The 20,977-nt window shown below is 31.7% G+C and overlaps 3 protein-coding genes across 5 annotated transcripts in view; 2 read left to right on the forward strand and 1 right to left on the reverse strand.

Annotated features, from left to right (window-relative positions):
- Positions 1 to 5,007, forward strand: part of LOC106763728 (mitogen-activated protein kinase kinase 6) — a 6,369-nt gene extending 1,362 nt beyond the window's left edge. Inside the window, exons 2-9 of the mRNA XM_014647893.2 lie at positions 1,602 to 1,746; positions 2,113 to 2,197; positions 3,146 to 3,280; positions 3,530 to 3,754; positions 3,852 to 4,034; positions 4,186 to 4,409; positions 4,519 to 4,564; positions 4,653 to 5,007. Of these exons, the coding sequence (XP_014503379.1) occupies positions 1,673 to 1,746; positions 2,113 to 2,197; positions 3,146 to 3,280; positions 3,530 to 3,754; positions 3,852 to 4,034; positions 4,186 to 4,409; positions 4,519 to 4,564; positions 4,653 to 4,745 (1,065 nt within the window). The 5' untranslated portion in view covers positions 1,602 to 1,672 and the 3' untranslated portion in view covers positions 4,746 to 5,007. The remainder of the gene's footprint in view (positions 1 to 1,601; positions 1,747 to 2,112; positions 2,198 to 3,145; positions 3,281 to 3,529; positions 3,755 to 3,851; positions 4,035 to 4,185; positions 4,410 to 4,518; positions 4,565 to 4,652) is intronic.
- A 3,716-nt stretch (positions 5,008 to 8,723) lies between these two features.
- LOC106764697 (uncharacterized protein in LEU2 3'region) lies at positions 8,724 to 9,754 on the forward strand. Its single transcript, XM_014649039.2, has 2 exons — positions 8,724 to 9,096; positions 9,211 to 9,754. Exons 1-2 carry the CDS (start codon positions 8,822 to 8,824, stop codon positions 9,479 to 9,481), a joined length of 546 nt encoding a protein of 181 aa, XP_014504525.1. The 5' UTR covers positions 8,724 to 8,821; the 3' UTR covers positions 9,482 to 9,754.
- A 1,071-nt stretch (positions 9,755 to 10,825) lies between these two features.
- LOC106773433 (arginine--tRNA ligase, chloroplastic/mitochondrial) lies at positions 10,826 to 18,285 on the reverse strand. Of its 3 annotated transcripts, none has more exons than XM_022782720.1 (18): positions 18,113 to 18,285; positions 17,899 to 17,996; positions 17,413 to 17,561; positions 16,958 to 17,033; positions 16,707 to 16,808; positions 16,287 to 16,505; positions 15,624 to 15,704; positions 15,160 to 15,243; positions 14,959 to 15,063; positions 14,227 to 14,405; positions 13,895 to 13,979; positions 13,432 to 13,618; positions 13,196 to 13,265; positions 12,657 to 12,726; positions 12,069 to 12,134; positions 11,732 to 11,800; positions 11,440 to 11,541; positions 10,826 to 11,222 (listed from the first exon to the last, which is right to left on the reverse strand). In XM_022782720.1, the coding sequence occupies exons 1-18, from the start codon at positions 18,189 to 18,191 to the stop codon at positions 11,112 to 11,114; spliced, it is 1,932 nt and encodes a 643-aa protein (XP_022638441.1). In that variant the 5' UTR covers positions 18,192 to 18,285; the 3' UTR covers positions 10,826 to 11,111. The 3 variants fall into 3 exon arrangements, with proteins under 3 accessions (XP_022638441.1, XP_014515617.1, XP_022638442.1); XM_014660131.2 differs by having other exon boundaries at positions 12,069 to 12,158; XM_022782721.1 differs by lacking the exon at positions 17,413 to 17,561 and having other exon boundaries at positions 12,069 to 12,158; positions 17,899 to 18,000; positions 18,113 to 18,246.
- Between the last annotated feature and the right edge of the window lie 2,692 nt (positions 18,286 to 20,977).

Consider the following 20,977-nt stretch of genomic DNA (forward strand, 5'->3'; position numbering starts at 1 on the left):
GGAATGTATTGAAATTGTGCTATGAGCCTTGTGATTTATGAGCAACGCATGTTATTGAGCAATGTGTATCTTATTGCGAGAGATGTTATAAATTTGGTGATTTGTGATTGGTTAGTTAAGGTATATGGATTGATTAACGTTGTTTGCTCTACCGAATGTCATGTATGTATGTCTATCTAGGTGACTCGTGTGACTTGAAATAACATGACTGTGAATTGATGAACTTGAGTGTGAATTGAACATCTCAGGGTGAGATGAGTGGATGTGATTGTAGAGATTTTGTTGTTGTCTGTATAATGTTGGGAGCTTTGAAATGGTATGTCTATCCCAAACTCAAAGCATTGTTCATGCTCAAATAGAGAAGAATAGTGTGAGTGGTGAGAGTAGAGGGAGGTCCTCGTCTATAGTCTTGGAGTTTAGACATAGACAGATTGGGGGATTTACCTTGCATAGTGTTGGGGATGGGCCAGTTGAACTATGCAAGTGCAAAGACGACCAATAGCTAGACAGTTATACCAAATCCGGATGAGTCACGTTGAGTATTTGATGCATGGTGTGGTTGGTATGCCTTGCTTGTTCTTACCTAGCTCACCCTTACTTTTGTGTTGTATGTTGCTTGGGTATGCTTTCTCTTGCAATGATCATCCACTTGGATGGGAGCAAATGTCCTTTAGGAGGTTCCATTGGAGCAAGTGCTAGAGGACGCTGACGCTGCAGGCTAGTTCTCCCTAGGATTTCTTTCTTTTACCTGATGTCATTTTGGAATACTCTTATCTTTGTACCACTTTGTTGTACTCTTTATGTCTAAGTTTTAGATTTAGACCTCTCTTACTTAAAGTTCAAACTCTTGAGTTATATTTAGATGACTGTAATCTTATATTTAACTGTCATTCTACTTCCAACTACTTTTCTATATTATAATTGTGGACTTCTATATTATATTATGCTTTAATATAATTGGGATGTTACAGAATAACTTACAAAAGATATCCATCAATTCTATCATTGGTGAAATCGCACACTAAGAAAAAATATTAATATATTTGGGAGGTTGAGTTCACTAATATATTTAAGTTTTAAAACTTATTTTAAAATCAAAATTAAAATCAATTGATAATGTTTTTCTAGCTGTGTGTTAGAAGACATTGAAAACATTGTTTTTTTTTTTTGGTTTAAAATATATATATATTTGATGCAAAAAATAATAGTTTAGAAAGATTAAAATAAGAAATGATCGGAGCAAAAGAAAAACTTCTCACAAACTAAAAATGATTTTTTTTATATAAATTAAAAGTAAAATAAAACTATATTTTAAAAAACAAATTTAAGGTTTCTGGTAAATTTGAAATTTGATAACACAAGCACATTCTTCCTTTTTTTTTTTTTTCTAATTTGAGTTTTTTTTTTTTCCATTAAGATATGATTGAAAATTTGAAAGGAATTAGCACTTGTTGTCCTTAAACGGTATTCTGTCTACAACATGAAACTTATTCATAAACAATTGATTAAAAATAAATAAAAATATTAAATACTTATTTTATTTTCGCGGCCACTTCGTTTGAATTTATTCATACACTTTCTTTCTGCTTTGTGTGTGTAAGAGAGAAGAGAGACTGTGAATCCTAAAGCAGAAGAGAAGAACAACAACGATATCAGTCAGTGAACAGCGAAGATGAAGACGAAGACGCCATTGAAGCAGCTGAAGCTCGCCGTTCCTGCTCAGAAAACCCCCATTACCTCTTTCCTGTACTTTAATTTCCTTTCCTTTTTCCTTTACCAACCCATTTCGTCTTCTTTGCATCTTTCTTCAATTTATTAATAAAGTTCCCGTTTTTACTCTCACTGCCTCATTTTCTTGCTTCTCTATGTTCTGGGCTTTTTGATAGTGTCTACTATGTGCTAGGGTAGACATGGGTCACAGGATTCGAAGATATATTTTCATAAATAGCTTTAGTTTTTGTAATTTTGTCGTGATTTAAAGACCTGTTCAATTCAGGACCAAAAAAAGTGAAGAAAGTTCATATTTTGATTTCTACTATCATTAAAAAATTTACTATACTTCTGTTATGTGTTTGGAATTGAACGATTTGGTAATTGTCAAATTGGGATTAGGACTGCAAGTGGAACGTTCCATGATGGAGATCTACTGTTGAATCAGAAAGGGTTGCGTCTTATCTCTGAAGAAAAGGAATCACGGGTAGCTCTATCACTTTACATTCCTAGTGATTTCTAATTTTCATCCATTGTGTTCTGCAGAATTTATATTGTGCATTATTACATGTTTCAATCAATGACGGAGTTCAATTTTGATTTTGTTCCCCTCTACTTGTTTCCGCTTTCTATGCTCGCCCTGGTGATGGGGTTGATGACGGTCAACCCCAAGACTCTTATATACAATTCAAAGACCAAAGGTTTATGAATTATGAGTACTTGTTGTTGGAGAATCCTATTTGGCCCAGGTGTTTTTGGTGGCATTGCTTTTGGTAATCTTGGTGCCCTTTCTGAGTCTCTAGTTCTTGTTGCTTTCCACTGACAAAGACAGTGCACAAGAGTATGCTTCCACTGTAGTTGGTTTGTTGGCTAGAACGTTCATCTTGCTTCTCACTTATCATTGGAAATCAAAAAGTTGAAAAATGACTCTAACTCTGGTAGTTCAAACTCATCAATGGGAGGAATAAAAGAACTGCTAACTGGTTATGGTATCACTATGGATGTAGATACTAGAAACTCGGCAAAGATGATGGTTTTCTCAGTTATACCACTCATCATAATGCAGATTCCAACCCAAGTTGTTCTACTTCTCTTCTGTACCACGTGAAGAGGGCTTGGTGGTTTTTTCTTTTATGGTTGCTGTTGCTTTTCTCATCTCATATATCATTTACCGGCTCTTTGAATCTCAGATAGAGAAAACAAGACGGTAGTGTATTAAACATGATGACTTGATATGAATAATATTTCAACGTATTGAGAAACAAATTCTTCTATTGGGTCCATGCTGCACATTCTAACCTAATACTTTATTTATTACCATTACGCATGCAACATTATGCCATTCATATATTCATTTTTTCGTTTCTGTCTCTCGTTTTTTTCTCTCTATTTTGTTCTTCTAATATCCAAGCTTACAATTTACCTCTTTGAACAGCCTTCGGATGGTAAGGAACTGGAATTTGACTTCACACTAGATGACCTTGAGACCATCAAAGTGATCGGAAAAGGCAGTGGTGGTGTGGTACAACTTGTTCGCCATAAGTGGGTTGGAAGATTGTTTGCTTTAAAGGTTGTCATGGGCATGTTTTGTTAATTACCTCTTATGGGTAGATTTGCCCGTATGGATATTCTTTTCACAATCTTTTTTGTTTATTCTTTCTTCATCTGATCTCTTGTTTTCTGTTTGACATTGTGATATTGCACCTGTTATGCACTGTCTTTTAAAACAAAGGCTACTGTTATGAAAATAATTTTAAGTATTTTGAATTGGGTTTTACCTTTTTTATAATTGGGAAATATCTGTGGACTTATGTTGCAGGTTATTCAGATGAATATACAAGAGGATATTCGAAAACAGATTGTTCAGGAACTGAAAATAAATCAAGCGTCGCAGTGTCCACATGTTGTAGTTTGCTATCACTCGTTCTATCACAATGGAGTTATATCACTTGTGTTAGAATACATGGATCGTGGTTCTTTAGCAGATGTAATCAAACAAGTTAAAACAATTCTGGAACCATATCTTGCCGTGGTTTGTAAGCAGGTATGCTGGACCATACTTCCATTTCTTGTTGAAATCGAAGCATCTAGTCCTTGCAATAGTTGATGCCAAACTTTAACCATTCACATGCATATTTCAGGTATTGCAAGGTCTTGTTTATCTGCACAATGAACGACATGTAATACATAGAGACATTAAACCATCCAATCTGTTAGTTAATCACAAAGGGGAGGTGAAAATTACTGATTTTGGTGTTAGTGCTATGCTGGCAAGCTCAATGGGTCAAAGAGATACATTTGTTGGAACTTACAATTACATGTCGGTATGTAACTTTCCTTATCTAACCATGTTCCATATTTTACCAGAAGCTGCTTGGCAGTTGTAATCAAATTTATGAACCTTTTCCTTTTCTCCATACCTTGCATCTACAAAATGCTTAACACTGGTTTGTTTCTGTTAATTTCCTTGTTTAGCCAGAAAGAATCAGTGGGAGTACTTATGATTATAGCAGTGACATCTGGAGTTTGGGCATGGTAGTGCTTGAATGTGCCATAGGAAGATTTCCTTATATTCAGTCCGAGGATCAGCAAAGCTGGCCTAGTTTTTATGAGCTTCTGGCAGCAATTGTGGACAGTCCCCCACCTTCTGCTCCTCCTGATCAGTTCTCCCCGGAGTTCTGTTCATTCGTGTCATCCTGGTGATTGCTTATTTCTTTTCACTTCCTTTGTTTCAACATCAAAACAGAAATAGGCCACTGAAGTTTAATATGTTTGCATGTTTGAGTTAATTCCCTGGTTTCTTTACAGCATCCAAAAGGATCCTCGGGATAGATTAACATCCTTGGAGCTTCTGGTCAGTAACATAATGCTGGTTTATTGTTTATCTTATATTTTGTTAAAATTCCTAATTGCTGATTCATCTAATTTCATTGCACTTGCAGAGTCACCCTTTCATAAAAAAGTTCGAAGATAAAGATCTTGATCTTGGGATTTTGGTAGGTAGCTTAGAACCTCCTGTAAATTTTCCCAGATAATTCTTATAATGTAGAGTGTAAAATTTGTGCTAGACAGCCATAGCTCTTGGTTACAGGAAGAAAATTCTCATCAGTTATGCTATATGAGTATACTGGTATCAGTCCTGGGCTTGGTGACTTCGTTACAGTTTTCTGAAAGGCTGATATGTATAATAGTTGTTTCTTATTTGTTGTATTCAAAGGCTTGATCATTTTGTTTGATACATAAAACAATCACTCATTGAACTATTATGATAAATATAGGAAACTGTTTGATATAAAATATTGTATGGATTAGGGTCTAAATCTTGTCGTAAATTTCATGATGAAATGTAAAACCTTGTTTTGAACGAATAGTTTGAATTCCACATCTCAGAATCAAATTTTCCGAAACACGTATATAGTCTTCACTCCAATACAATGAAGAGGTGTAGAAAGCAATTATGACTTGCTAAAGGTAAAAGGCCCAAGAAACAGTCAAAGCCTTTTTAGTTTCTTCTTTCTTTCAATCATTCAGTACAGTACGTTCTTTCAATCATTCAATTAAATAATAACATTTTATTTTATCAGCAACATTATAAAAGCTTAACTGTTATGGGAAGAAATCCAAATTAATAAGTCTATAAATTTTAATTTATCGGTTTCATGCTGATTCTTCAACTTATAATTATGAATTTTTTAGTCGTTCAAATTTATTTTAGTTTTTCCGGTGATACATATAATATGTTAATTAAGATCACCATTTTTTAAGGACGAAAAATGAGAGTTTTAAAATTATGAGGACTAAAAACAATTGATGTTTCGAATAGAAACTAAAATCAGAATCAAGTGATACTTAAGAGACTAAAACATATTTAATCCTTAAAATGAATAGTAACTTAGGAAAGTATACTTGATTAAATTAAAAGTGATTTGTTCAAAGACTATTTGAATGAGCTCCCAATGTGGTTGAAAGTAAGAAAAATACTCATATGAATCAAGAATAACTTAAGAAATTATACTTTATTAAATATTTTTTTAAGAATTGATTAAATTAGAATTATTTTGTTGGAAGAGTGCTTATTAAATTAGTTAAGAATGACTTTGAGTCCGAACAATACTCAATAAATTAGTTAGGATTGACACCAAACTTAAACAAGGGTTAGAAGGCTAATCAAGTAATCCAAAGAATATCTAGAGTGTATTTCACAATATTATTTTGTTTAACCAAACTCAATCAATAAGAACATGATATAATATGTACAATTTTTAAATATCTGTACTGTATGATTGTTTTGTTAAAGATAGATTGGATGATCAACCATATACAAGCAGAGTAAATCGAGTTACTCAAGATTGAACAACTAAGAAGTCAGATAACGGTCATGCGACAGAAGAATTATCCCTAATACTAAACAACTTAAGATAAAGTATGATTACTTCCAATTGAACTATAATTGGCTCACACCAAAATTTATAAATATAAGTATAAGATAAAAAATAAATTATTTTGCATTTACTACATCATTAATTCTTAAACTATCGAATCTTTACTAACTTTCACGTCAAAATACTTTTTACAAATAATATTCAAATATAATGTATAAATAATAAATACTAATAATTGACCCATATCCAAAACAATATCAATTTTGTTTTGATAATAAAAATGAACTGCTTAAGCATACCTAATCCTGAAGGAATGGTCAATTTTGAATGGAGAATGAGGTGAGTTTTTAATGATTTTGATTAATTAATGAAAAAATTAATGTGGGTTTTGGAAGGAAAGAGAAGATGAGTGGTGACAAGCAACCAATGAGGGGACCAAACCAAACGTTTCCATTTGAATCAGTGACCGTTCACTGTTCATTTATTCAATCTGTGGATTAAAACACTGTCATAATCTCATCACTCGTGGACACAGATAAGACTTTCAAAATTCATTATTTATTTCATTTTCATTTATTTATTTATTTAGTCAATCACACCTCTAGTATTACAATTTTTAAATATTTCAGCTACACTTTTTAAAAAAAAATCAAATCATTAAATAATTTATGTCAATATTGTACTATATATAATGAACATAACCTAAGTCAAAAAGAAAAAAAAATCAATTTTTCTTTTATAAGAAACTTTTGACTTTTCTTTAGTTAAATTTAGGTATGCATCTAGCTTATATGACATAAGTTGAAAAAAAATGTTTTTTTTTTTCTCTTCCATATTTTTTCCCACTCAAAGACATTTATAAAATTCAAAAATCTGTAATGGTCTGGTTAAGATGATCTTAACTATTTAATGTTCTTATGCATTTAATAGTTTTATATTATCTAAAATTTTATCTTAATTTGAATATATTTTTATCTTTTGATTTTCTTAAATGTCCTTTAAAGATCAGTTTTAAAGAATATATATTTCAAATGCATTATTTGATTTTAATGATTTTTTTTTTTCACATCTAAGATTAAAACATTTACTTGATTTGTACAACAAAAACAAAAAAACATTAATTCTTCCTATTAAAAGAATGAAAAATTAGTCATAAAAATAAATTTTTATTTTTTTATTTACCTTAAACAGAACCAAAATTATAAAGATTTTAAAACTTCAAAAAATTACTGTAAAATTAGTTTGTAAAACAAAATTAGACTCACCCATATATTTAAATTATTTTTAATTGATATAAAACTTTTAATACATTTTATTTATTATTTTTTATGAATAAGGATGACATAACTTACATTGATATTTATTTGATACATCTAAAAAAATAATGAATTTTGTAGTTTTTTTCTAAAAAGTAAAAATAAGAAAAAATACTATCAAAATGAATGTAAAAAAAAAATTATATATATTAAAATATCATTTTCATTCTTAATGTAAAATTTTTAACACACTTTTTTGTTTCATGATATATACATCTACTATCTTTATTTGGTAGAAGTTATCTGATTTCTTAAAAGAAGAGAATAAAAAAATATGGCATGTGTGGGAGGAAAATGATGAGATAAAAGAAGGATGTGGTGGGAGTTTAATTGGGCATATCCAAACACCATGGCATGATGACCAAGTCAAAATATATCCTTATCTTCCTCACTCAACAAACATATCCTCTTATATCCTTCTCGTACCAATCCAACTCATTTTAATATATAATATAACCTTAGATCTTGTCTTGTCATTACCAAAAAGATTCATACAATATTTTTTTACACCTTAAAATAATTTATGGAAAAATTGAGTTTTTATTTTTGATTGGTACATAAAAGGATGCAGAGAGGAAGATGCATGAATGGATGAGGAATGAATGCAACACCTTCAACCAATTGCTAAGTGCCGACACTTTCCACGTGGCACCAATATCATTGCAATCAAGCAACATACGACAATTTAAAAAATAAAAATTAAAAAAATATATTTTAACATCAATTTTTTGACACTACTTTGACATTTCACATGTATTAAAATATGGTTAAACGATTTTAAATTAAAAAAAAAAAACTTTAGTTTTTTTCTTTAAAATATGGTCTTATCTTAGTTTTTTTTAATTTGAAATCGTTCAATCATACTTTGACACGTGTACAGTATTAAAATGATGTAAAAAATTAGTCTTAAAATATTATTTTTATAAAAATTAAATACAATTCCTTGCATGTTACTAAAGTGGAAGTTATTTTATTTCTAATGTTTAAAATTTACAGTTGTGAATTTTCTTGATATAGATGTGTATGAGAAAGTGTGATGTAATGGTGGGAATATACTTATCTGTCTTGGCTTTATGAAGCAAAGATGGGAAGATGTGGACCCCACTTTCTGCCTCCAAAAATAATTAACAAACTTAAGACGGTGACTCACAACATCGATTGGATGTCTTCAAAATTAGACCTTATCTTCTATCTTAGCTGTCTCATACAACGTATCAATTTCTCACCATATATATATATATATATGATTTGACACTGACAATTTTTTGTACTGCCATTATATATATATATATATATATATATATATATATATATATAAAACTCAATGGTCAATGTTATCCAGATCTTGTTCTTCCTCATCTTACATATATAAGGGTGTAATATTTTATCACTTCAGCATCTCATTCGTTGTCAATGATGGATCAGAAAAAGGTGCAGAATTTCTTTGTGAAGAGGATCATGGATGGTCATGAAGGTGGAAACACCAACTGGGTAATCAAAGAAGATGATGAACATAGCAATGATTCATCATCCATTGGAATCATGTCAGAAGAAGAAGATTCAATGGACTCTGTGTGTTCTTCTTCTTCTTCATCGGAGTTGGCTGAGGATGCTTCATCTTCTTCATCAACACATTCAAATGGACCCTTGTATGAATTATCAGACCTCATGAACCATCTTCCCATCAAGTAAGCATTCAATTTGTACTGAGACATGTTTTACATGTTCTCTTCAAACAAGGTTGTCTTCCTGAGAAAACATACAAACATCATCACATGAATGTTAACTGATTTGTTGTGCAGGAGAGGGTTATCTATGTTCTATCAAGGGAAGGCACAATCTTTCACTTCTTTAGCAAGGGTGGAGAGCATAGAAGATCTTCCCAAAAAAGGAACACCTTATAGCAAGAGGATGAAATCATGCAAAAGTTTTGGGGGAGGTTTAGATACTCACAGAATATGGTACACTCCAAAGGCTACAATATCAAAGAAAGCATCAAGAGGGTCTTTTTCATCAGCACTGAGCAAAAGAGGCTCTAGAGCTTCTTCCATTGCTGTTCATAAAAACTTCTGAAATTCAGCATGTTAGAGTTACTGCTTATTTTCTGTACAAAATCCTGAAAATTTTGGAGTTTGAGGATTCATCTTACTGAGTCAAAGTCATATGATGAATTAGCATATTTCATTCATTTTTGCTTTGTTTTATTCCATGGTGGTATCTATGATCGATCATTGTTGCCTCTTACAGTCATCACCACAATGATTCAATGATCCCAAGTTATTACCTTAATTCATACGACACCAAATCCTTTTTGAGATCCAATTTTAGGTTTTCTCTTTTCTGCAATTTGTACATACTTTCAGTTACTTGTATATGATTTTTCGTAAAATTAAGGGGAAATTTTAATAATTTTTATTTTAGTTCTCAGACCCTTCAGAAAACCATTGTACCCTGGTTTTGTAGTCCTTTTGTCTAAGTTTTAGTTCTTTGGTTTTAAAAAATAAAGTATATTTTTAATTGAACGGGGCAAATTAAACATCTCTCATCCAGAAATTTGGCACAAGAAATAACTATAAGATTTAAGCGTGATGATTATTTAAAAGAAATTGGACTAGAAAATATACTTCAAAATTATCAGAAATTGTGATATACATGAAATTGCAAATTAAAAGTAAAATAACAATAGTATTTATAACTACTATAATAAAGAATATTGTATTTTATAACAGTTTTTACTTTGCATATTTTATTATTAATTTTATCTTTATTAATTGAATTTTAGAATTATTTTTTAATTCATAACTAGTTAAAATAAAATATAAAAATGATTTAATTTTAAATGTTTTTATAAAATATCTGTTTTTAAAATTTAATAATATTTTTTTATTTCAATAGTTATGATTAAAGTTAATGTTTATCTTTTATCATCATAATAAAAAAGTGAATATTTTAATATTTATTACTATGTATTCTCAATCAATTATTAATTGATTGTAGTACATTTGATTCTTGAAATAATTACTAGAAAAATAAAATAGTTTATACTTTGGTAATATAATAATGTAATATTCATAATTTTTATAATAATCCAAATCAAAATCACACCAATCATGTTTTTAGTAATCAATAATGTATGCTTTTTTACTCTTACACAGATATTAATCTCCCAAAGTTTCAAATGTGTTTGTTTCATTCCAAGCAGTAATTTATGCTCAACACACTACATCATTCATTTTTTAGGCCATGGTCTAGTTGTATGCTGCTGCTATTTTGACAATTGATCTATCTATTCTTATTCTTTTTCAATGTTCCGTTTGTGAACTTGTTTTATTGTTTCACTTCATCCATTGCTCACAGATAATTATCTTTGAATTTAGCTACCCAAACCTAAAAATGGTTCTGTAACTATAGATGACATTGACAGGAGAGCACAAAGTTCATTTTCTCTCGGAACAAAGTTAAACCATATATGGCTAATCCAAATAAATTTCAAGGGATCAACAATATTGCTATAAATGATTTGCTTTTCCTTCTTACAAGTTACAACTCAAATACAATTAACAAAATGGGAGAGGGAAAGAGGTTATAAAAATCAGGATAATTATTTGCCTCAACAATTATCATTGGCGGAAGATTCCCACACTTTTGTATCAGAAAAAAGTATGATGAAGAAATTTGCATATGAAGCTCCTCTTCATATAAATCATAACCTGTATACCGGTTCAATTCCAAGGAGATAAAAGCAATGTCTCATCACAATTACCGTTGCTTCACACAGCAAGAGTCTACTAGTCTCCTCAGGCGACCCAACAACCTGCCAATTGTACGAATTTCAATGGCATGTCCTCAATCAAAACATTATTCTTTCACCAAACTTACCTAGGATGCAATTCTCTAGGATATAAGTACCTTACTTCTAACATGTGTCACAATAAATATAAAAAAATTTTCATGCATTTACGAAAAAAGAATGGGAAAAGCGTAGAAATGTAAATATTATATAGGATAAGTTAATGCCTTTAAAGGAATACCTGACAATTAGGGTAGAATTTCTTTGTAAATATTTCCGATAAATTGTATAGGTATTCGCACAACAAATTCGGTAACAAATTAGTGCATGCCTCTTCAAAAACCTGACAAATAAAACAGTACACAAACAACCTTGTATAAGGTAAGAATCTTTTGGATTGGAAAATAATGTGCAGGAACCCCACCCGCTTTAATATCTCAGTTAAAGAAAATGGAGCCCCAATAACAAAGTCTTAAATGTTACTAGTATAAAAAAAAGTCTCAACACCAACATATACTATTCACGTATCCCACCTCAGGAAATTGCAGCAAATGGAGCCCCAGTGCACGTTCATCTTCACTATCCAACACTATTTCTCCATTCTGTTAAAAGTTGATAACCGTGAGAAATGTGCACAAGTCATTATTCAGCTAGCGGATGACTAAAAACACATGATCACTGAGTCATCACATTTATAATAGATTAATGCTGAATTGAATCGCATCAAGCCAACCCCGATAAACCTAGGGAGAAACTCTTGTATCTTGTAAAACTAGGCATATGATAAATAAATCAAATATTATTTCTTTAAGAATAAAAATAAAATAAACTATAGTGACTTGTCTTCCTGGGAAGGAAAGGTAAACTTACTCTTTTTACTTCTTCTATGTCTCTACCAGATTTCCTGATGATAGAACAGATCCTAGCATGTGCATACTGCAAATAAACAGCAGTATTCCCCTATTTCACAACAAGCTTACGAAGGTGAGACATAAATAACTTTAGATCAGTTATTTAAGTTGGGATTGAAGAGTTCAACAAATACCAACATAAGTTTAATATGCATATCTTTAGCTGTTTTGCAGCAATTGTTACTTAGAAAAAACACACATTTATAGGCTTGTAGGAGTTTAAACTCAAAAAATGATCTGACTCTTGAAGTGATGGTTTCACTTCAGAGAGTCATCGATAAATGATAGGAACTAAAGAGAACACCATAGGGAGTCAATTCAAACCAATGGTTTGTACCATGTTCTTCTATTTCATCAAAGTCAAGAACAGTGATATTTTCCATCCATGGTTATCTACCACAGAGTGCTCCAGGAAAATACCTTATACTTTGGAGGATATTTGTTAAAGGGGGAAATAAAAGCAGGACAGGACCCGTAGATAATGTCTATACTAGGTTCTTTACTGTAGCCTCACAATCATACACTCAATTTGAATACAGTTAATGACCTTATCATTAAGCATCTGGTCAAAGTTGAATGTGTAATTTGTTAATCTGTTGATCTTCAAATCAGCATACCTGCAAACACAGACGGATATAAGAATAGAAAGGGCTACAATACAAGACTATAACTCATTCAGTGTCCTCAACACAGGCATAGCCACTAAAGCAAACTGAAAGTGAAAGGGATATGAAGTCAAAGAAAAACCATGTCCTAAAACTACAAAAATGTTAACCTGGACTAAGAAAAATGCAATGCTTTACTTGGGATTTATTCTATTCATCTGTGACAGTCAGCATGCTTAATCAGAAACCTCACAGTGAAAATGAATACACATCAACATGACTACGAGCATTTGCTCAGAGATAAAACACCCAGTATATAACAGATTTAGGAATTCAGTCAACAGGAATTTGTAGCCAAACAACCTGTATATATTAACACAAGAATATGCTCACAAAAAAGCTAACTACAACTTAGCATAAATGAAGAGAATGTTGATTTTGTTTAGAAGTAGGGGGGCGTTATTGAGTTTAAGGAGCTTACTTAACAGCTCCATAACCAATTGCCTCAGATGTTTTCTCAATCTCCTCCTCAGACCAATCTTTAGCTGTATCTAAAGGAACATAGTATCTGGAAAATTAACTGTCTAGTCCCAAGAATTTCACTTAATGAAATTTGAAATATGCACCAGCATTGATGAATCTTAATAAAGCATAAAATTCACTCATGGTTGCTTGCATGCAGATAAGGAACAGGTAAAAAGAGCTTAGGTGCTTTACCACGCTCAAGAATGGAAGTTCTACAGCGTCTTTTAGCTTCATCAAGTAAGTCAACCAACCGAACAACCTCACTACTGCGACTTCGAAATCGTTTCCCATCTTCACCAAGAACAAGACCAAAACCTACATGAGTACATTTTGGATACGCATTTTCATCCTTCGGTAACCAACCTGCACGCCTGTAGGCCTAAAAGGAAAAGTAAAGGAGAAGTTTGACATTTTAACTCACTGGAATATTGGCAAAAGTAGGTCAATAAATATATCTTAGTCCAAGATTTATCCTTTAAAAATCAAAAAAATAATTATGAAATAAAAACATTCTGGACATTAATATCAGAAAACATAGACAAGTCAATACCCAAGGTGCAAGTACCAATTGCTACTGCCATAAACAAGTAGAAAAAGGCTGCTGGCAACAATTAGTAATCATAAGATACCATGAAAATTATCATTCGAAATATACCTTAAAAAGCATATCAAAGTGTTGCTGCTGCCCGATATCTGTAACATATACAATCCACTCAAGTTTTTCTTCATTTAGACGATACCTACAAAAGTATGTTTCAGATAACAAAACAGTCTGTTTTCCTCCTTTTTGCTGTCACATGCTCAGATAAAAAAACAGACAGAAAAAGAATACGTATCCCAAATTTTACATGAAAGGAAGAGTGTATAAACATCCAATATAAATAAATTTGACATAAGAATTGATAACAGGTTTGGTACTCATGTGAGCCAGCAATTCTAAAAGAATTTTACAAAGTATGTCTGAAAAACTAAAAGATTAAAACTAACCAAAGTGATGCTAGATCAGTTGAAAAATAGTTGTAGCCACCATCTCTTTTCACAGCTATGACCGGTATGTTTACACCCTCTACATAAATCACACGTGCACCATCACTCTCTTCAATCAGTCCTAAATTGTCCAGTTTCTCCAAAACCCCAGGAATATATGGATTATAGAAGCTCTCACCCTGGATTAAAAAAAAATACTGGTTACTGATATAAGTAAAACCATTTGCAATAACTGCAACATAAATTACATATGTGCAATCAGTTTACTGATAAACTTTATGCACATCATAACATATAAGACCGTTGGCTAGAAAAAAGGCCTTTTCATCTGCGATATTTATAATCATCACCGTTGAATCCTGATAACAATACTGGTTGAGATATAATTTCAACAAAGTTCCCAAGTGAAATTACAAAGGCTCTTAAAACTATTTGAGCAAAACAATCAAACTTTTTATCACAGAAGAACAAAAAAGAAAGAAAAAAGTTTTACTAGACAGATTATGTCAGATCCGATTAGAAGACAGAATATATGCTACATTATAAATCGAATAAAAAGTACAGAAACTGCATAGTGAATTAGACTAAAAAATATTAACAAATGCGTAATTTCATAGGATTCTTAGTTGGCTAAAATCTTAGAGACGCCACTTGGAAGGTTCAAAATAATATACATAATTGTTTGACAACTTAAAGTACAAAGAACCAGTTAAAAAGGAAACTAGACCTAACCCTTTCCTCCAATTGAACCCCCAGGCGTTGATAAACTTTATCAAATTCAGCCCTACTCACGTCACAAATTTGTTTCCATGCCTTGCGATACTTGATTTCTCCACTCTGAAACAAAAATTAAGACATACATAAAATTTAGCCATGCTCCCCGTTATCTCCCAAATAAGGAGCAAAAATATAAATTTGTAACACATATTTTACCTGGAGCCGGACCACTGCCTGTTGTGCCCTCAACTTAAACTCAGGATCACTATCAAACCTTACTTTTGAAGCCTTATACAAAGCCTAAAAATGCACCAAGCCATACAAGTTTAATACGTAACTTTTTCAGTAAAAAAAAAAAAAATGCTTCATCATCACAATAATAGGAAACTTCAGCAATGCATATAGAGAAAATCCTTTGCCCTCTCCTCTTTGCTATTTGCCAAGGGAAAATAGAAATTTATTCCAAGCTAGGTTAATGGCGTCTGTAGCAAATTAATTTATAGATAACTTTTAAATGCGTCTTTAGTCTCATGCTGAAATTTAATCAGTTAGAAATTACAATGAGCATGCACCAAATAAATTAAAAACAAAGTCTGACAGATCATAATGAAAAAATACCATAAAAAATATATCAATATAGGAAATTTTGAAATTAAATTCAATTTAATATATTTACCCACCTGAAGATCTCCGATAGCTGCTTCACTAAGATCATCCGGGTTTGGAAATTTTTCAAATAGATAAGTGATCAGCATTCCAAACTACAAAAAAAGAAAAAACAAAACGCATGCCCTTTGAGCTTTATAGTACCAATATTAAAATGAGAACTTTCCTGATGGGATGTTTTATTATTCAAGCAAATATGCCATAAGGATATGGATATCTCTATGAGAAATCAGTGGACAAAGGTAATTTGATAAGTAATTGAAACGATGCAATATTAAAGCCTTTTCCATATTCAGAAGAAGGTAGAAATGTCTTAGGACATCAATTTTGTAAGATTGCTCAACAAAGAACAACAGAAAACAAAACACACATTAAGATGTAGATATACTTGAACATGAAGACAATTAGAATTTAGGAAAGCAAATTATATCATCAATTTTCTCAAACATATTTAGTTCTTAAGCCATGCAGTAAGGCTGATGACAAAAACTTGCCAAGTTAAATGATTGTTCCAAATGAATTACTGAAAGTTTGTCTTTTACGAAGAAACCTAGCTTTCACAGTGTATACCTTAGATGTACCACAAGAAATGGCAGAAATCATTTGTCATTAGATTAAACATGCACTATTTTAAACTCTTGGCACAAAAACAATATAACATTAGAACTAAAATTGACCTGTGTTCCCCAGTCACCAACATGATTTCTACGGACTACGCATTCCACGCGTGAAAATTCAAACATACGGGCCAATGTATCACCAATAATGGTAGATCTCAGGTGGCCAACATGCATTTCCTTCGCTATATTAGGGGATGAAAAATCAACCAAAGCCCTCTTGACTGGAAGCCGAGGTGCCCATGCATCAATACCATCAACTAGCATTCTCTGTACCCTCTGCAGTAGAAAGTTTCTTGCACTTAAGTACTAGCAGAAGTTTTAAGAAGCTCGATTGTCCAAACAAAATTAAAACCTTAACTTTTGCATATATAATCCTTTCCAATCAATGAACTCGGATCCCACCCCCACTGAAAAGATAAAATTAAACTAGTACACATTTTTTGTAATTCAAAATTAAAAGATGCAAAATGCCATCACCTGTGCTATCCACTTCTTTGACAATACAACGTTGACAAATCCCGGACCAGCTACAGAGCACGAATCTATCATTTCAGATGGAGGAAGATTGTTAAGTATGGCCTACACATATAAAAAAAGACATACAGATGACCTTTAAGAAAACCAAACCAAACTCTAATTCCAAATAAATAATTACTAAAGAGGAATAAAGGGAAAACTCGCAGCTGGTGGAAATGCCAAAAAAGTGAGTGAATTATCAGTGATCATACCTCTCCAATTGCTGGGGGACCCCTAAATCCTGTCTGCTTCCCCTTCACCGTAGACCACACTCCCATTGCGTTATTGCTGCATCAAGAGAACATTCTTTGTTTCAGTTTGCGTATATGCATAAATAAAATGATAATAACAATATCACTTTTCAACATTGCAGCACCAATTAAAGACTTGTTTGAGTAATACTAGTACTTCTGGAAAAAGAAATTAGGCAGAACGAAACGAATTTTTCCTCAAGATAAAACTAACTTAAACTTAACATAAGTTAATTTGTAAAAGTTCTCTGGTATTAAGTTTATCTAGAACATTACTTTTAACTTATAGAAAAACTTATTTCATATTTCCTTCTTATTTTGCTCTCCTAAAAGTGCTTGTGGATAAAAATTTTCACACGTCATAGAACCTCATTTTCACTTCACATGGATAACAAAGGCAAAAATAGTGAACCAACCATTGATAATCTCCAAACTTTACGCCACCTTTAACAGCACAAGCATCAACTAATGGCACAACATCCGGTTCATCAGGCACCGTTGCCCTCAGAGATAATTCAAACAGCTGGGCCAGTTGCCTTTTGACACTGGCCGGGTTATCTATTTCCTACATCATTCCAAACACGATACGATATCATTTATCACACACAAAATGAAACCAAATAAATAAATATAAAGTTTAGGAAATGAAACTTATTAGTGCGCATTTGGTTTCATATTAGATTATTCAGAACCCCCTTAAAATACCAGTTAGCTTGATTTTAGGTAGATATATATTTGATTTCATCTGCCTCGAATAAAAAAAAATGTTTATGGTTCTAGTACTAACTTGTTTTCACAATAAAAACATAAATCACATCCTCCTAAATCAGTCCAACTGTGATTAACTTCTTTCAAAATCAATTTTGCTACCAGTCTTCCAAACACATACTCAGTGAACTTACAATTACAGCGGTGGATGTAGACTGTGGCTTGGTGACAGGAGATTGCTGCGTCTTGGTCACTGATAAAGCGAATCTCCGAGACGCAATCTTGAGCAAATCTGTCTACACATTAAAGTTCAAACAAAACGACGTAGTGTTAGTGAATTAAGTTTAGGCGTTGAAACAGTGTTCTGATGGTAACATTGAAGAAAACGAGAGAGGAAGCTTAACTGACCCGAACGAGAAGGTGGTAGAGCAGAAGAAGAGGGAAAGTGAGAGAATCGATTGAGGTTAAAGCACCCTAACCCTAACATTTCTTCTGTTTCTTCTTCTTCTTCTTCTACTACTTTGAGGTTCCAGCCTTCCCAAACACCATTGTTGCCGTGTTAGCGGTTTTTGTGTGCATTGTGTTGGCCTCCGCTGAAGATAGCCAGTGGGCCACCACCACTGAACAGACCATTTTTTACAAAAATGCAACAATTTTTTTAATTTCCAAATACATTTCACTTTATATCAATAATTAAATTTAAATAGGTTATTACTATTATTATTCAATAACTTATAATTATATAATAACATTAACATTTTATTATAATTATGATTGTTTATTAGGAATCATGTAAAAATATATGATAGTGAAACTCTTGTAATTGTGTAAATTGTATTTTACACGGAAATTTTGTTAAAGATAATAATATTTTAACAATTTTTTCACTTTATCGTATTATTTATCTGTTTGAATTTATTTTAAAAAAATATTTAAAACGGATTAATCATAATTTCTCACATATACATTGTCAAAAAATAATTGTTAAATTTTTTTTTTCTATTTGTTAAAGACTTCAAAAGGTACTTCACTAAATATTATTATGTATAACTAGTCTTAAATCTGAGTTTACAAATTGATTAATGTTGATTTGCGTAGTTATTAAAAGGGAATTAGAGTGAAAAAGGAAATAGTAAATATTTTTAATTTTATAATTAAATTTTGAATGAAATATTAAAAATAGTTAGATAGGTTTAGGAAGTAAATATGTGTATGAAAATATAAGTAGACTTTTTAAATTTATAAAAGATAAAATATATACAAAAATAAAGTAGACTCTCAGTGTAAAAGATATATAGAAATATAAGAATTGTTAAAAATATAAATTAGTATATGAATAAAATAATGTAATGTAAAGTGATAGACTGTGTTGTTAGAAGGTGTATTGTTAGATTCAATTGGTATATAAAAAAACTCTCTAATATATCTTGCTAAATGTGCATAATCATAAAATGGATTAATCAATAATTGTCTTTAAACAATAATTAAGCTTAATAGTAATTAACTTACACCAAAATATAACAATTACTAGTCGTGTTGTGATTAAACTGGTGGTAATTTAAAATCCGTTTCAAAATTTATAAATTTAAAATAATAAAATATATGATTAAATTTGAAATCTTTCCTAACTTTAAAATGAAAAAATCTCCTACAAATAACTTTCAACTCAATTGAATGGAATGAATAACAAACACCATAAATAGAAACATAAAAAAAAAAACAGATATATAATTTTAAACCCATATCTGAAAGTCTACGTGAAATTGAGAAGAAGTAAAATGGGATAGACCTACCGCATTAATGCCTTAAAGTTGTTAATTCAAAAATTACTTCCTTAGAAAAAATATTTAAAAAAAATACGGAGTTGAGTTAAAAGCTAAAATTTATGAGATTAAAAAAAAAGAAAAAAATAATAATATTTTAATAATATTATAACCTTTTATTTGTATTTAGTATAAAATTATTCTATAATCAATAATACTAATAATAAATACCACCATAAATCAATTATCAAATATTATTATCAAAAAAAAATATTATAAATTCTTTTAATAGGCCGGCATCAGAGATGGTAGGGGACGTTGATTTCGCAATTGGCGCATCCTCTACCATGCACCATACCGCACAAAAGCTTCCCCCGTCGTTCTTATCCTATCGCAACTTCTCAATCACATTCCAACACGTACCCACAGATTAGATTCAACGTACGTTACAATTTACAGAGCTTAAAAAATAATTTAAAACTGTTCTCGTGAAATCTCTGCATTGCCCTCGCCTCCTTTATATACAAATCCTCATGAGCGAGGCTTTTAAGTCACACAATCACCCACTCACTCACTGTGAGAGCGAAGTCCGGGATCAAGAGGAAGTATGAAGGACGCCGGAAAGAGCCACAAGGCGAACGGAAAGCCATCGCCAGAGGAGCGGAAGGATCGGAAGTCGGCGACGGGAATGAGCGGATCACCGAAGAAAGGAGGCCATGGCGGGAAGTTCACGTGGATCGGCAACGGCTACGATTCTGTAGAGATCGCCATGGAGCACGGCGCTATGGACGCCAAGGACCCTAACTTCGAGGATCCAGCGGAGATCGCCGCCGTTTGATCGCGGTAGTTTCCGGTGGCAAGATCTGTACATAGTAATTGTCGAGAGAGACGTGGTTTTCTAACTAAATAATGTGAGGTGAATCGGAAGAGAGGCGTTTTCGAGTGCGTTTTCTCCGATTGATTGTTATAAATCTGTCGTATGTCGCAGTAGCACGGCACCTTTGATGTTGTTGTTGTACATATATGGTCCTTGAAATGTAGCGATTTCATGCTTCCACGCTTCTGATAACGAGAGTTGAATATTAATTTTCAAATTTAAGCGTTTCACTTTCGAAAAAACTAATTTTAAAGGTATATGATATTTTGTTAGAACATCTTTATCTTTGTTCTTAGTAGATTTGAAATAACTCAATGATCTAATTTGGAATGCAGGAAGTGTGACAACAGATCTATTTATCCAACAAGTTATACAAATATACATATGGTATGTGGCAACAGATCTATTTATCCACCATTTTTGTGGTCTGTTTTACAATCTTTTATTTTGATTTCTTTTCAAATATGTATTTATTAAAATTATTTCCAAATGCTTTTAAAAAATATATTCAAGAATAAAAAACCATTTAAAATATATTCATGAAAAAAATTATCTTTAAATTTGTTTTACAATTTTTTTTAATGTGATAGGATTGAATAAAAAACCATTAATTCATTAAAATTTTAATTAAAA

This window comes from Vigna radiata, chromosome 1, assembly GCF_000741045.1.
Source record: "Vigna radiata var. radiata cultivar VC1973A chromosome 1, Vradiata_ver6, whole genome shotgun sequence".
Classification (NCBI taxonomy): domain Eukaryota; kingdom Viridiplantae; phylum Streptophyta; class Magnoliopsida; order Fabales; family Fabaceae; genus Vigna; species Vigna radiata.